The sequence below is a fragment of the Oncorhynchus keta genome, chromosome 23 (assembly GCF_023373465.1).
Source record: "Oncorhynchus keta strain PuntledgeMale-10-30-2019 chromosome 23, Oket_V2, whole genome shotgun sequence".
Lineage (NCBI taxonomy): Eukaryota > Metazoa > Chordata > Actinopteri > Salmoniformes > Salmonidae > Oncorhynchus > Oncorhynchus keta.
Genome location: NC_068443.1, coordinates 25,137,261 through 25,155,256, shown reverse-complemented (window position 1 = coordinate 25,155,256; position 17,996 = coordinate 25,137,261). Strand labels below are relative to the sequence as shown.

Genomic DNA, 17,996 nt, shown 5'->3' with positions numbered 1-17,996 from the left:
ACTTGGGCCCACCGGCCTCTAGTTCAGTCTGGATTTATTGGGGTGATTTAGTCAGACACGTGGGCCCACCGGCCTCTAGTTCAGTCTGTATTTATTGGGGTGATTTAGTCAGACACGTGGGCCCACCGGCCTCTAGTTCAGTCTGTATTTATTGGGGTGATTTAGTCAGACACGTGGGCCCACCGGCCTCTAGTTCAGTCTGTATTTATTGGGGTGATTTAGTCAGACACGTGGGCCCACCGGCCTCTAGTTCAGTCTGTATTTATTGGGGTGATTTAGTCAGACACGTGGGCCCACCGGCCTCTAGTTCAGTCTGTATTTATTGGGGTGATTTAGTCAGACACGTGGGCCCACCGGCCTCTATTTCAGTCTGGATTTATTGGGGTGATTTAGTCAGACACGTGGGCCCACCGGCCTCTAGTTCAGTCTGTATTTATTGGGGTGATTTAGTCAGACACTTGGGCCCACCGGCCTCTAGTTCAGTCTGTATTTATTGGGATGATTTAGTCAGACACTTGGGCCCACCGGCCTCTAGTTCAGTCTGTATTTATTGGGGTGATTTAGTCAGACACGTGGGTCCACCGGCCTCTAGTTCAGTCTGTATTTATTGGGGTGATTTAGTCAGACACTTGGGCCCACCGGCCTCTATTTCAGTCTGGATTTATTGGGGTGATTTAGTCAGTCACGTTACAGCCTTATGCTAAAATGGATTTAGTAAAAACATTTCCTCGTCAATCTACACACAATACCCCATAATGAGAAAGTGAAAACAGGTCTTTAGAATATTTTGCAAATGTATCATAAATAAAAAACAGAAATCCCTTTTTTAAATACTAAGGTAGCCACTCCTCAGTAAGGCTGGACAGCCCGCTTGAAGTTTGCCAAAAGGCACCTAAAGGACTCTCGTACCATGAGAAACAAGATCATCTGGTCTGATGAAACCAAGATTAAACTCTTTGGCCTGAATGCCAAGCGTCAAGTCCGGAGGAAACCTGGCACCATCCCTACAGTGAAGCATGGTGGTGGCAGCATCATGCTGTTGGGAATGTTTTCCAGCGGCAGGGACTGGGAGACTAGTCAGGATTGAGGGAAAGATGAAAGTACAGAGAGATCCTTGATGAAGTCCTGAGTGCTCTGGAGCAGGTTCTCAGACTGGGGCAAAGGTTCACCTTCCATCAGGACAACGACCCTAAGCACACAGCCAAGACTACGCATGAGTGGCTTCGGGACAAGATTGAATCGTACTACACCGGCTCCGTTGCTCGTCGCATGTGGCAGGGTTTGCAAACTATTACAGACTACAAAGGGAAGCGCAGCTGAATAAAGTAACAAAATGTGGAAAAAGTCAATGGGTCTGAATACTTTCCGAATGCACTGTTTACATTCAGTTCAGCCTAAATTTTATCTGAGGGCTGGCCAATATCTTTAATAAAACTACATCAAATCTCAATGACATTCAAATAAAAGGGCGTTACTATGGACAAAATGCCAACTTGACATAAAAAGCATAAAACATTCCTTTGAATTTACAGTTGGACCAATCCACTTTGAGGACAGAGTATGTAGGATGTCCATACGGTAGCCAATGTATTTTATTGTGTCAGAGGAACATAAAATCCCAATCCCTGTCTAGATATAAGAGCTAGGGGTGGAGACCAGTGGAGAGGTAGACAGTGTGTGACTGTTCTCCACTCTCGGACAGGTAATAATAAAAGATTTCACCTTTATACTCTCCCTCCACACATAGATACATAAGTTCCCTCGCCTCCTAGCGATCCAACTCAATGCAGCCTCGATTGCAGGTATGTTTTCCTATTGCTAGGAAAACAGCAATAGGAAAAAATCCCCAAATCCTAGATGCCAAAGTCCTGCCCTTGAGCAAGGCGCTTAACCCCTACAACAACTCCTAGTGCGGCAGTTCACCTCGCCAAAACCTATGTATGTGGGGTTGGATTAAAAGTGGAAGTAGAGCGATTTACATGGTTAACTGCCTTGCTCAAGGGTACATCGGCAGATTTCCCCCCCAGTCGGCTCAGGGATTCGAACCAGCAGCCTTTCAGTTACTGGCCCAATGCTCTGTTGCACTAGGCTACCTACCACCCCATGTGTGTAAACCAGTCCTAGGGGGTTTTGACATAGGCTTTGTTTGTGATTAGGTAGGACTAAGGCCTGCCCATCCTTATTGTGATGCAGACTGCCTCCCTCAGGGAAGGTGAAATCCAGAGAATGTAAAGAATGCTAGAGCTGAAGACACCTCCTGTCTCCCCAACCAACACCCAGCTAAAGACACAGTGACCACCTGCAGGTCAGAGCTGAAAAGGGGGGAGGAGAGAGTGAATGCATTTTCAATCAATTATTTTAGAACTAGGGAGCTCCTCTATTGTCACTCAGGGATCAATCACAGTTAACCTGGGCTGGGAAGAGAGGAGAGGTCCCAGGAGACAGACTAAGTATGGTGGGAAAAGCCCCAAAACAGAGAGAAGATAGAGCCTGTGAGTGGGTGTGTTGTTACCTAACCTGGGGGTGGCCAGAAAGCTGACCTCACAATAAGAATGCCTGTTCTAGAATGTCCTCAGAGAAAGAATGAAAAGCCAAAAAAGGATTATTAAGGCACAGCAATATCTGACCCTTGTGAGACATCAACCTATGAGGTTGAGATACAAAACTGTATTTCCAAAATACTCTTCATCACCTAAGCCTGGGTGGTGACCCTGCCATTTTGTGTAAACCACAGAGTGCAGATTGAGTGTAGCAATAGACTAAACCTGATGTTGATGTTACTGACAGACAATTAATGTCCTTGGGTGAGTATGTTCACTAATCGAACAGCTTACTTACAGGTCTTCAGTTGACAGTGGGTAACGTATACAGAAAAGTACTTTGCACTTTCGGCTTAACGACTGTCACAACTGTGAAGAGCAGTAACGTGGCTCAGCAGCAAATTAAAATATCCTAAAGGCGCCTTGTTTTTGAGGATATGCCTCTATGCCATGAATCCAGAGTTTGGCTTTGGCTCTAGATAACCTTGAGTGAACTTAGTGGATAAAGCGACACAGCTCTCCACAGAGTGAGTACAGAGAGGGTCTCTTATGACCAAAGTGGTTGTGACGTTCAGGGCAGGTCGTCCAGCCAATTCTATTAGCTTTAATGAAAGTCATGAGAGGAGAATTACCTCAGACATTCTCCTCTCCTCAGATACAGACAGTGGCCTAAAACGTGTGGCTGTGTGCTGTGACAGCCATGTAGGCCTGCAGCCATTGGTAATCGAGTAAAGAAGATACACAGTGTCTGGCATTGGCTGATTGAGTGGAATGACTTGTATTAAATGCATTACAGTGAGGTCAATAATATAAACCTATGTTAAATGCAAGTTATTTTGGAAGTTATCAGAGCACATAACACATGAACACCTCCAACTCAATCGTCAAGTTTGCAGATAACACTACAGTGGTAGGCTTGATTACCAACAACAACGAGACAGCCTACGGGGAGGAGGTGAGGGCCCTCGGAGTGTGGTGTCAGGAAAATAACCTCACACTCAACGTCAACAAAATGAAGGAGATGATCGTGGACTTCAGGAAACAGCAGAGGGAGCACCCCCCTACCCACATCGACGGGACAGTAGTGGAGAAGGTGGAACGTTTTAAGTTCCTCGGCATACACATCACGGACAAACTGAAATGGTCCACCCACACAGACAGCGTGGTGAAGAAGGTGCAACAGTGCCTCTTCAACCTCAAGAGGCTGAAGAAATGTGGCTTGTCACCGAAAACACTCACAAACCTTTACGGATGCACAATCGAGAGCATCCTGTCCTGCTGTATCACCGCCTGGTACGGTAACTGCTCTGCCCACAACCATAAGGCTCTCCAGAGGGTAGTGCGGTCTGCACAACGCATCACCGGGGGCAAACTACCTGCCCTCCAGGACACCTACAGCACCCGATGTCACAGGAAGGCCATAAAGATCATCAAGGACAACAACCAACCGAGCCATGGCATGTTCACCCCGCTATCATCCAGAAGGTGAGGTCAGTACAGGTGCATCAAAGCTGGGACTGAGAGACTAAAAAACAGCTTATATCTCAAGACCATCAGACTGTTAAACAGCCATCCCTAACATTGACTGGCTGCTGCCAACATACTGACTCAAACCTCTAGCCACTTTAATAATTAAAAATTAGATGTAATAAATGTTTCACTGGTCACTTTAAACAATGCCACTTTATATAATGTTTACATACTCTACATTATTCATCTCATATGTACAGTGCCTTGCGAAAGTATTCGGCCCCCTTGAACTTTGCGACCTTTTGCCACATTTCAGGCTTCAAACATAAAGATATAAAACTGTATTTTTTTGTGAAAAATCAACAACAAGTGGGACACAATCATGAAGTGGAACGACATTTATTGGATATTTCAAACTTTTTTAACAAATCAAAAACTGAAAAATTGGGCGTGCAAAATTATTCAGCCCCTTTACTTTCAGTGCAGCAAACTCTCTCCAGAAGTTCAGTGAGGATCTCTGAATGATCCAATGTTGACCTAAATGACTAATGATGATAAATACAATCCACCTGTGTGTAATCAAGTCTCCGTATAAATGCACCTGCACTGTGATAGTCTGAGGTCCGTTAAAAGCGCAGAGAGCATCATGAAGAACAAGGAACACACCAGGCAGGTCCGAGATACTGTTGTGAAGAAGTTTAAAGCCGGATTTGGATACAAAAAGATTTCCCAAGCTTTAAACATCCCAAGGAGCACTGTGCAAGCGATAATATTGAAATGGAAGGAGTATCAGACCACTGCAAATCTACCAAGACCTGGCCGTCCCTCTAAACTTTCAGCTCATACAAGGAGAAGACTGATCAGTGATGCAGCCAAGAGGCCCATGATCACTCTGGATGAACTGCAGAGATCTACAGCTGAGGTGGGAGACTCTGTCCATAGGACAACAATCAGTCGTATATTGCACAAATCTGGCCTTTATGGAAGAGTGACAAGAAGAAAGCCATTTCTTAAAGATATCCATAAAAAGTATTGTTTAAAGTTTGCCACAAGCCACCTGGGAGACACACCAAACATGTGGAAGAAGGTGCTCTGGTCAGATGAAACCAAAATTGAACTTTTTGGCAACAATGCAAAACGTTATGTTTGGCGTAAAAGCAACACAGCTCATCACCCTGAACACACCATCCCCACTGTCAAACATGGTGGTGGCAGCATCATGGTTTGGGCCTGCTTTTCTTCAGCAGGGACAGGGAAGATGGTTAAAATTGATGGGAAGATGGATGGAGCCAAATACAGGACCATTCTGGAAGAAAACCTGATGGAGTCTGCAAAAGACCTGAGACTGGGACGGAGATTTGTCTTCCAACAAGACAATGATTCAAAACATAAAGCAAAATCTACAATGGAATGGTTCAAAAATAAACATATCCAGGTGTTCAAATGGCCAAGTCAAAGTCCAGACCTGAATCCAATCGAGAATCTGTGGAAAGAACTGAAAACTGCTGTTCACAAATACTCTCCATCCAACCTCACTGAGCTCGAGCTGTTTTGCAAGGAGGAATGGGAAAAAATGTCAGTCTCTCGATGTGCAAAACTGATAGAGACATACCCCAAGCGACTTACAGCTGTAATCGCAGCAAAAGGTGGCGCTACAAAGTATTAACTTAAGGGGGCTGAATACTTTTGCACACCCAATTTTTCAGTTTTTGATTTGTTAAAAAAGTTTGAAATATCCAATAAATGTCGTTCCACTTCATGATTGTGTCCCACTTGTTGTTGATTCTTCACAAAAAAATACAGTTTTATATCTTTATGTTTGAAGCCTGAAATGTGGCAAAAGGTCGCAAAGTTCAAGGGGGCCGAATACTTTCGCAAGGCACTGTATGTACTGTACTCTATACCATCTACTGCATCTTGCCATTCGGCCATCGCTCATCCATATATTTATATGTACATATTCTTATTCATTCCTTTACACTTGTGTGTATAAGGTAGTTGTTGTGAAATTGTTACATTACTTGCTAGATATTACTACACGGTCGGAACTCGAAGCACAAGCATTTCGCTACACTCGCATTAACATCTGCTAACCATGTGTATGTGACCAATAAAATGTGATATTGATCAGGAATCCTTCAGTTGTACGATGTGTACACTAATGTCCACAGATTGAATAATACATTTACATTTAAGTCATTTAGCAGACGCTCTTATCCAGAGCGACTTACAAATTGGTGCATTCACCTTATGACATCCAGTAGAACAGTCACTTTACAATAGTGCATCTAAATCTTAAAGGGGGGTGAGAAGGATTACTTATCCTATCCTAGGTATTCCTTAAAGAGGTGGGGTTTCAGGCATGAAACATTCCAGCAACGTTTTAGTATTAACTTCAATTAACTCTTGAATGTCAAAGTCTCTTTCAACAGCTGTGTGTCCTCTGACAATACTAAGCCTGGCATGCGGGGCTAAGCCTTGGTCAATCTTGACATCTGGCCCACTGAAATACAGTAGACTCAGTTTTGTATTGTTTCAAGTGTCTCCCGACCTTACGCTTATCCCCACCCTCACCTCAAGCCCACCATCGCCTGAAGACAAGCGTAGTAGGGGACAGAGGAGGGCCATGTGCTCATTGATGTGGTTTTTCCATTGGGTAATGCGTGCCCCAGATAATTGGGAGAGCTGCATAGGCGAGTCAATGTGGTAAGTCCTATAGACAAGTGGTCTCTCATGGTTGATCTACCCTTTATGAGCTTATTTGGTCCCTGGTGGCCTTGTAGGTTCACTCCCATTGTCAATTGTGTCATTGTTTGAACTAGCTCAAACGCCCCAAATATGTGGGATTTTACACGGGTTTGAATGGGAGAATTCTATTGAATCTCCAATCAACACATTCTATTATATGAATATCACAAGGTTTCTTGTCTATGGACATTTGTGAAGGTTGGCTAGGAGACACTTCTGTGGCCAGTCCTCTTGTTGGCCCAGCTGTAAGCCACTACCTAAACACAACTTCTCAGCCTGAAAAATCTTGAAACTTCTAATCTCTTGAGCACAAGTGTAAATCCTCAGATCCCATTCTCACTGGAGTGAGATGTCAGGTGCTAGTAGCTGACATTTTCTTGGTTTCAGGATGTTCACAGAGTACTGTTAGTACTGACATTCTGAAATGTTTCATGCCACTTTCAACTGTAAATAGTGCCACTTTCAACTGTAAATAGTGCCACTTTCAACTGTAAATAGTGCCACTTTCAACTGTAAATAGTGCCACTTTTTGGTCTTCCAAGCATAACATCAAATCGTGGCATTCTTAAACACAGACAAAAATAGACACATTAGACCACAACTTTTATGAGACCACCCTCTCATTTTCTCATTTCCTGTCTACAATCTAAGTGATTGCATTTAAATGCCCCCCAGTCCTATTCATCTCTTAAACACCTCTGCATCATGTTTCAGTTGAGAATAGTTCATTCATGGCCATGTCTTCCTGTGCTTCGGTGTAACTATTTACATTTGGGCTATCACAGGCTGTATAGAGAGGCTGGGCTGACCTGAACACTGGTCTACAGTACAGTAGCACTACAAGGGCTAACACGGCCATATTTCAGTTCGTGCCCTCATTGGAAGCAATAACAAACAGAGCTCAGGGTCAGCCTTAAGGGCACACCTTTAAAGATCAGTGTAATTAACATGAACATTTTCTGAAACATCACCTGTCTTGCTGGGTAATGAGCATCAGGTTAGTTTATTTACCTAATTCTAAATGAATACCTTCTAACCTGGGGTAAAGGTGAGTGGGAGGTCAGGCTAGCTAAAGTACTACATTACCATTAATGCAATAAATAGTTTAAGAACTAGATTCCTAATAACATCTGGGTGTACAGTACAGTTCACTAGGGACGTTTCTGCTGCAGCGCTGTTCCCACAATTAGTAGGAATGGCTGGGCAGAGAGACCTGTTGAGATGCATTGTGTGGTCTGCCACTCATGCTTATTTGGGTCAGACAGAGGAGGGCCTGCGCCATCTCTCTGGGTCTGCCAACACAACAGGACAGAAGATTTAGCAGTGTATCAGGGTTCAGACAAGAAAGCCCTTTCCAAAAACAAAAAGTACACAAATGCATGCGCACACACACAGACACACACACACATACTTTGGCAGGTAAAAAGAACACAATGCCTCTGGGTCTGGTTTTGTCTTTCAGTCCGCTCTATAAAGACTATTTAGCCATTTCACTGACTCACTCAACCAATCGGAAATCATACTGCACTGGTGGCATCACGTCCTAACAGAATGTGGCAACATTATGTCCACACAGGAAAACAGTCCAGTAAAACAAACACCTTTAGATTATGGTTCAGACTGAGACAGATTTGTTACAGTGACTGAGCAGTGATTCAGCACAAGCAGAGTTCATTGATAAATCTCCCTTTGTAGGGAGTGAAAGAGGGTCAAATGTACAGGAGTAAAAGAGGTCAGATGTACAAGTGAGATAACTAGGTAACGTGCCCTCAAACTATGAACTGTCACTGTGATCATCACTGTCTAGTGTCGACTGGTATCTCAATGATTTGTAGCCCCACAGTCACACTCTCCTCTAATTATGGTCTCACAGGAGAAGACTGGATTCATTTGGTGTAAATATACCCATATGCCAGCAGCATTTATGATCTTACAAGTTCATTTTGAGCTCATGTTCACCTCTAACTAGCCTCTGTAGAGTCCCCAACAACCGGATGTTCACGTTTTCAGGGGAAATGGAAAGAGAGCCTCTGACACGACTTCTGCTTTTTAACATTAACCAGGTGACATCTTAACTCCTGCTCCTGGATTGGTTGAACAGTGCAGAAGAGAACCTCCCCTGACAGTTTTTAATTTATTTTACACATGCTACGTTTGGTTAACCTCTACCTAACATCGAGAACCGTGTAGAGTTTGAACACCTGGGATGTTAAATGTGTCACCTGGTCTAGTTCATTCAATGGTTCTCATGAGACAGCACTTTGATGAGGTGGTGAGATGCTGCTATAATCTAACAATAGGTGATCTATGCAGCACAAACACAAATCCAAGCAGACCAATCAGAGCAAGAGTTCACAGATGAGAGACCCAGCAGGAATAACACTCTCCTAGTCAAAAGTAGTGCACTATAAAGGGAATAGGGTGCCATTTGGGATGTTACAGCCTAAATGTGAGGTGTTGACAGGAGGTACATCTAGTCATTCATTCTCCATGCCAGTGTAATCTCTCTATAAATCTGTGTCAGGTCGTCCCCAACACAGCTGCATAATGGCCAGGGTTCCCTTTCACTGGGCATGTTTCCACAACTTTACAGGACGGAGCAGCAGAGAGAGAGAGAGAGAGAGAGAGAGAGAGAGAGAGAGAGAGAGAGAGAGAGAGAGACAGACAGAGAGAGAGAGAGACAGAGAGACAGAGAGAGAGAGAGAGAGAGAGAGAGAGAGAGAGAGAGAGAGAGAGAGAGAGAGAGAGAGAGAGAGAGAGAGAGACAGACAGAGAGAGAGAGACAGAGACAGTAAGAGACAGACAGAGAGAGAGAGAGAGAGAGAGAGACAGAGACAGACAGACAGACAGACAGAGAGAGAGAGACAGTAAGAGACAGAGAGAGAGAGACAGAGACAGAGAGAGAGAGAGAGAGAGACAGACAGACAGACAGACAGACAGAGACAGACAGACAGACAGACAGACAGACAGACAGACAGACAGACAGACAACAGACAGACAGACAGAGAGAGAGAGAGAGAGAGAGAGAGAGAGGGAGAGTGCTGAGTGCCCCCATGGAGCCTCCAGGAACACTATACTGTATGTTCCCCTTCATTTGACCTCCTCCTCATTGGACATGATTTTAATGAATTCTAGTGAATTTAAAGCTTTGTCTAAAAACACATTTCCCTCTAAGATTGTTCTATGATTGTAATCAGATAAGATTCTCGTATGAACTCATGTCACTTACAGTTTTCTAAGGCAGACACAAGATTGCCTTCACATTCAAATGTGGATCATCTTTAGATGAGGATTGTACTTACTAGCCTTTTCAACAGATGTAACCAAGGAGGAAACCTCACGTCTACAAAAGAACACATTTTGAGCACATGGAAAATATTGTATTCACGTCAACGTCCCAAAAAGGAAAATAACTTTCCATTGAGTGGCTTTTCTCCTCAAAACTAAAGCTAACCGTTACATTATAGCTCAGTGACAACTTTTACAGTTGGTCTTTAAACACAATTCTGTTCTTCATGGCAATATACTGTAAATGGAGCCTACTGGGACCCTTTCCAAGAAGTGGAGGGAATTTCTTAGCCCATAAATCTTTGAATAAGGTTAATACTGTGAATTGTTCAACATATTAACTGGGCTTGGAAAGAAAAGTCCCACTGGGGGTCACTTCACTGTACTTTATTGACCAAACATGAGTTCCTTCGTGAGGAACTGCACTAAACTAATATCAAATGTGAAAGGCAGTAATATTCGGCCCCAATAAAACATTTAAAACTGACTGTAAAATGATGAAGTCCTCAGCCATATTTTTTTTTATACCTCAAGTTAGCAGTGTATTTTGCGGGAAGACGACACAATCCCTGTTGCCTTTCACATCTTAATTACCAGATGTTTTGGCAATCGAGTGATGATTCTTTTTAGAATTACGACATTCCTACACATACACACATTCCCATGTTTTAACGCAGACATCTCAAAACTGCACATTGCGAATCAGAATGATGTTATTATACAGGCTTTTGGTATTTTTTATTCTAATTTGATTGGAGGCATAGTTAACATGATATTCTCCAGAGCCACTCCATAAGACAGCAGATTGAAAAGGAAATATGTATTTCTGAATAGCCCTTCAGAGATGAACTTAAGTCTGTGTTCAACAGATGGTACTGTGCAGAGTCAGGTTGATGATAAAGTAGCAACCTTAGATAACAGCACAGTTATATCTCTATGGTAATAACAATGTCCTCGTGAACCTTACTTCATAAGGTTCCAGAATAGTGCACTTGTCTGAGATGGCAAGCTGAAGCATAAATGCATAATATCTGCTCATCAACAAAATCAACATTAGTCTGTAGCCAGAGGGGATGTTTAAGGCTTTCTTGGTTGGACATAAACCCAGTGAATGTGCAGCTCTGCAAACACAGAAACCGTATTTAAACCCTGTCACACAGGGTTGGAGAAACACCCCAATATCATCCCTCCCTCTCACGTCCCTGTCTAAAACCCATGGAGAGAATGGGATGGGAGTGTCTTCCTCCTCTCCCACTTCAAAGTCACTTTTCCACACGGGCTTGGTCAGCATTACAAGCATGTGGACAAGAGGGAAGACCTAATTTACATAAGAAGTGACCACACCAGTTCACACCCAGGTGCTGTGTTTAACCAGACCACTGCTTCCAGGTCCACTGTGCACACATGAGGATGAGGAGGAGACCATGTCCCATCAATCAAGCAATAGAACCACATCCTATAGCACAGTATATGAGGACCTATTGAAACAAATTCAATAAATTAGACATGCTAAATTGGAAGGGGGGGATATCTATACACTCTAAAAAGTGTTCATTTATACGTAATTGTACTGTATGTGACTCACATATTATTTTGAATACATATGCAAAAAATGCAGGTCCACATACGTCATATGATCATATAACTCAGACTAGCTCTGAATCTGTTTATCAAATAGTTGCCTTCAGCTATTCATACAATAAAATAGTTGCATTCAACTTTTAGTGTGGAGGTAAAATGTTCAGCTGACGGGTCATTTGAAAAGCATCTGAAGCCTGGGTGGTCCAATGTTATGTACACTAAAATAAAACTAAATATGCCAGAGTCCTTAAAGGCCCAATGCAGACGTTTTTATATCAATATCAAATCATTTCATTTCTGGGTAACAATTAAGTACAGTACTGTAATATAATTCCATTAAAATGGGCAAAAGTAGGTTTTTAGCAAATGGTCTGAGTGGAGGAGGGAAAAACAAAAAATCGCTGTTATTGGTATCGAGATTTGGTACTCTCTTTGTTATTGGTCTATTAACCAATTTACAGCATGTTGATGTCACCATTCAAAGCTAAAACTCCCGCCCATGTAAACCTGCTGACTAGAAGGTCCTGTGTAGATTGTATTTTTTTAACCAGCAAGTACAGTGCCTTCAGAAAGTATTCATACCCCTTGACTTATTCCACATTTTGTTGTGTTACAGCCTGAATTTAAAAATTATTAAACTGATTTATTTTCTCACCAGTCTGCACTCAATTACCCATAATGGAAAAGTGAAAACATGCTTGTAGAAATGTTTGCACATTTATTGAAAATGAAATACAGAAATATTTTATTTATTTATCATCTATTTTTTATTTCACCTTTATTTATCCAGGTAGGCTAGTTGAGAACAAGTTCTCATTTACAACTGCGACCTGGCCAAGATAAAGCATATGGCCAAGATAAAGCATAGCAGTGTGAACAGACAACAACACAGAGTTCCATAAGTATTCACACCAATGAGTCAATACTTTTTAGAAGCACCTTTATCAGTGATTACAGCTGTGAGTCTTTCTGGGTAAGTCTCTAAAGAGCTTTCCACACCTGGATTGTGCAAAATTTGCCCATTATTCTTTTCAAATTTCTTGATCATTGTTATACAACCATTTTCAGGTCTTGCCATAGATTTTCAAGTAGATTTATGTCAAAACTATAACTCTGCCACTCAGGAACATGCACTGTCTTCTTGGTAAGAAACTATAGTGTATATTTGGCCTTGTGTTTTAGGTTATTGTCCTGCTGAAAGGTGTATTCATCTCCCATTGTCTGGTGGAAAGCAGACTGAAGAAGGTTTTTCTCTAGGATTTTGCCTGTGCTAAGCTCCATTCCATTTATTTTACATCTTGAAAAACTCCCCAGTCCTTAGCAATACCAAGCATACCCATAACATGAAGCAGCCACTATGCTTGAAAATATGGAGAGTGGTACTCAGTAATGTGTTATAATGGGTTTTCCCCAAACATAACACTTTGTATTCAGGACAAAAAGTAAATTGCTGTGCCACGTTTTTTGCAGTATTACTTTAGTGCCTTGTTGCAAACAGGATGCATGTTTTGGAATATTTGTACTCTGAAAAGGCTTCCTTATTTTCACTCTGTCAATTATGTTAGTTTAACCTCTTCAACCTATGGGGGCGCTATGACATTATTGGATAAAAAAACGTGCCCGTTTTAAGCGCAATATTTTGTCAGAAAAGATGCTCGACTATGCATATAATTGGCAGCTTTGGAAAGAAAACACTCTGACGTTTTCAAAACTGCAAAGATATTATCTGTGAGTGCCACAGAACTCATGCTACAGGCGAAACCAAGATGAAACCTCAAACAGGAAATGAGCAGAATTTTTGAGGCTCTGTTTCCCATCGTCTCCTTATATGGCTGTGAGTGTGCCATGAATGAACTTGAGCTCTCTGCCGTTCGTCCAAGATGTCTGCAGCATTGTGACGTATTTGTAGGCATATCATTGGGAGATTGACCATAAGAGACTACATTTACCAGGGTCCGCCCGGTGTCCTGTGTCGAAATTATTGCGTAATCTCTAGGTCCATGTGCGTTCCATTTCTTCAGAAGAGAAAGTCAACTGCCACGATGGATTTATCGTCGATAGATATGTGAAAAACACCTTGAGGATTGATTCTAAACATCGGTTTGCCATGTTTCTGTCGATATTATGGAGTTAATTTGGAAAGAAGTTTGCGTTTTAATGACTTAATTTTCATTTTTTTTCTTACCCAAACGTGATGGAGAAAACGGAGCAATTTGTCAACGCAAATGATATTTTTGTAAAAACTGAACATTTGCAATCTAACTGAGAGTCTCCTCATTGAAAACAACTGTAGTTCTTCAATGTTCTTCAAAGGTAAATTATTTTATTTGAATGTTTTTCTAGTTTTTGTGAAAATGTTGCTTGCTGAATGTCAGGCATGTCAGGCATAATACTATGCTAGGCTATCAATAGTGTTACACAAATGCTTGTTTTGCAATGGTTGAGAAGCATATTTTTGAAAATCTAAGATGACAGTGTTGTTAACAAAAGGCTAAGCTTGAGAGCAAATAGATTTATTTCATTTCATTTGCGATTTTCATGAATAGTTAACGTAGCGTTATGCTAATGAGCTTGCGGATAGATTTACACAATCCTGGATACAGGTTTCTTTCGTAGCTAAACGTGACGCAGAAAACGGAGCGATTTGTCCTGCACAAATAATATTTTTGTAAAAACTGAACATTTGCTATCTAACTGAGTGTCTCCTCATTGAAAACATCTGAAGTTCTTCAAAGGTAAATGATTTTATTTTAATGTTTTTCTGGTTTTTGTGAAAATGTTGCCTGCTGAATGCTAACGCTAAATGCTACGCTAAATGCTACGCTAAATGCTACGCTAGCTATCAACAGTGTTACACAAATGCTTGTTTTGCAATGGTTGAGAAGCATATTTTGAAAATCTGAGATGACAGTGTTGTTAACAAAAATCTAAGCTTGAGAGCTAGCATATTGATTTCATTTCATTTGCGATTTTCATGAATAGTTAACGTTGCGTTATGGTAATGAGCTTGAGGCTGTATTCACGATCCCGGGTTCCGGGATGGTTCGTCGCAACAGGTTAATGGAGTAACTACAATGTTTTGATCCATCCTTAGGTCTCCTATCACAGCCATTTAACTCTATAACTGGCTTCATGGTGAAGTTCCTGAATGGTTTCCTTCCCTCCGGCAACTGAATTAGGAAGGACATCTGTAGCTTTGTAGTGTCTGGGTGTTTTGATACACCATCTAAAGTGTAATAATAACTTCACCATGCTCAAAGGGATATTCAATGTCAGATTTGTTTTACTCATCTACCAATAAGAGCCCTTCATGGCGAGGCATTGGAAAACCTCCCTGATCTTTGTGGTTGAATCTGTGTTTGAAATTCACTGCTTGACTGAGGGACCTTATAGATAATTGGATGTGTGGAGTATAGAGATGAGGTAGTCATCAAAAAATCATGTTAAACTCTATTATTGCACACAGTCCATGCAACTTATGGACTTGTTGAGAGGGGGTACAGACTCACATAGACTTGTTAAGCACATATTTCATCCTGAACTTATTTAAGCTTGCCAAAACAAAGGGGCTGAGTACTTTTTGACTCAAGACATTTCAGCTTTTCAATTTTAATTCATTTGGATGAACATAGTCCACTTTGACATTATGGGGCATTGTGTGTAGGCCAGTGAAAGAAAAACATCTACATTGTATCCACATTCAATACAGGCTGTAACACAACAACATGTGGAAAAATCAAGGGGTGTGAATACTTTCGGAAAGCATGTATAAGGAAATAACACTGATTACATTTTTTTCACACTTTTGCAGTAAGTTTCATCACCTGTTGTACAATATGATAAAAAACACAGGAATAACGTAATTATGACCGCACTGTGGCTTTAATTGAAACAATAACAAAGCAGTTGCCCAGCCTCTGTTTTAGTAAAAAACTGAGGGATGGCCTGGAGAAACGTAACCACTCTCAACTTCATAAACAGAGCTATGGATGCAAGGACTGGCCATTCAAATTAGAGTTTGAATCATGTTTTGAGGCTATACAGTGTGTGTTTACATTTACATCGTTTACAAACATTGGAGTAAAACAAGCTTATATGATTGGTTCTGATGGGGTAGAACAGTTGAACTAAACTCACGAGGCATGTATACGTTATCTTCTTCAACAATCAATGGGTATAGAGTATAACATTCATTTATAGGTCCAAAAATCGATTTAGCAACTAAGGATTCAAGCTTTAAATCAACTTCCTCGCAAAGTGATCATGTAGCCTTTATCAAATTGACATACTGTTTGTAACCAATTTCACATAAAGAAGGCTATTTGAAAAGAAGATACTTTTGTCTTTCAATTAGCCCATGTTCATTCCAAGAGTAGTCAGAGTCAAGACATTCTTTACCACGGAACACGTAGCAGGTTAATAGCCTAGGCTTTGAGAATCACATACAGCACTTCCAAGTAGCCTATCTCCCCGAAAAAAAAAATACAGCAAATAGACCTATATTAATTATGAATACTTACATTTCAAAACGTCTTACCTTCAATGACCTCAACCGCAGTAGAAAAGTGATACATCAGGACGAGATGAATAACCAGAGACCACCTGGACATGCTGGAGATAAGCAAATTATGTTAGGTGAGTTAGCCCGAAACTTTTTTGGTCTTCAAAATTAAGCACAAAACATTCAAATAAACACTCTTACCGAATAATCATTTTGGGCTCGATTTGCAAAATCCAATAATTCAAAATGGTCCTTAACGTGCTTAGAGTTGGAATCTGCTCTCTCACGCGCTCTGTCTCCTACGGACCTTTGCATCTCCTGCGGCTGAGTGCACTCTCAAGCTCTCTCCCGCGCGCGCACTCTCTCTCTCTCTCTCTCTCTCTCTCAGCCTGGAGTAAACCCACCAATCGAACAAAGACATTCTCAGTTCTTCAGTGAGTCACTGGCCCATGGACATGGAAATCTGACTCCTTAAAATCCCTCACTGAACCGCTGCGTTAAACTTCTTATCCTCGCCATTTTTATGGCGACTAGCTGAACTGCCATAGACTTTTCCAGTAGCACTGTTTATGATGCTACTGAATATGATGACATGTCAGCTATATTGCAATCATTTTATCAAGCTGGCTGGGGATAGCTCCTCTACATACTGTAAAAAAAGTTTTTATAACCAATTCCACAAGTGTTTCATTTAGAGTGTTGCAATAAATTGTCATTTTTGAGTTGGCCTTAATTTTGTTCTGACTCAATGAGACAAATTGTGGAAAATTGAACAAATAAATCAGTGGGTTAACTGCCTTGGACTTGTAACCGAACGGTTGCAAGATCAAATCCCTGAGCTGACAAGGTCCTTCTGCCCCTGAACAAGGCAGTTAACAAACTGTTCCTAGGTCGTCATTAAAAATAAGAATGTGTTCTTAACTGACTCGCCTATTTAAATAAAGGAAATTAATATTTGTAAAATATTGCAACACGAATGGTAAACATCCTTTCATGGCTGATACCTAACAACAGGTAGTGGCACTGTGACAGTGAAGTTTAGTAATAAGGTCATAGGTGAATACCTTGCAAGTCTGTTTGATGTTTAGCTGTCATCAACCACTGGGGTCTGTTAAGGCCTTTCCATAGACCCTGTATCACATTACTCTCAGCACCCTGTCTAGATGCTAATCTGTGGCAGACTTCATGAACTGGACCTGTTGGAGACAAGGGTAGCGCTAGCAAGGTGTACCCTTTTGGCATGTTGACCATGCCAGGCATCCCCACAAATACCTGACACAATATGCTATTATGAGCTGATATCAGTTGATATGCAACTGCACCATATTCCTCCAGAACAGAGTTTGAAATTGGATGTGGTTTCTTTAAAGGATCATGGAGAAGTTAACTTCAATCTTGGATGGTCATTGGTCAATCTAACATGATTTAATAATTGTTCATCAACTGATTTATTACATCAACGTTTATGACATGATGTTTCCAAGAAAACTGGGAGAGGGAAAGAAAGCTCTAATGAAAGCAATCCTGATGAAGATTTATGTTGTTCATTTACTTGCACCGACTTGAAAATAATTTACTCAGACAATTTGCCTAATTGTTATTTTAGCTGAAGCCCTCTAATCAGTCAGCCACACTTTCCTCTGTCTCGCAAAACACATCATGACAAAACGATTACATACCCAAACCAAAATGATTACATACCCAAACCAACATGATTACATGCCCAAACCAAAACCATTACTTACCCAAATCAAAGCCATTACATACCCAAACCAAAAATGATTACATACCCAAACCAACATGATTACATACCCAAACCAAAACCATTACATACCCAAACCAAAACCATTACATACCCAAACCAAAAC

General features: G+C 41.3%; 1 protein-coding gene across 1 annotated transcript in view; it reads right to left on the bottom strand.

The window, feature by feature from the left end:
* col15a1b (collagen, type XV, alpha 1b) overlaps window positions 1-16,498 on the bottom strand; it is a 53,184-nt gene extending 36,686 nt beyond the window's left edge. Inside the window, exons 1-2 of the mRNA XM_035799895.2 lie at window positions 16,330-16,498; window positions 16,165-16,238 (exon numbers count right to left, since the gene is read on the bottom strand). Of these exons, the coding sequence (XP_035655788.1) occupies window positions 16,165-16,238; window positions 16,330-16,340 (85 nt within the window). The 5' untranslated portion in view covers window positions 16,341-16,498. The remainder of the gene's footprint in view (window positions 1-16,164; window positions 16,239-16,329) is intronic.
* Window positions 16,499-17,996: the final 1,498 nt, after the last annotated feature.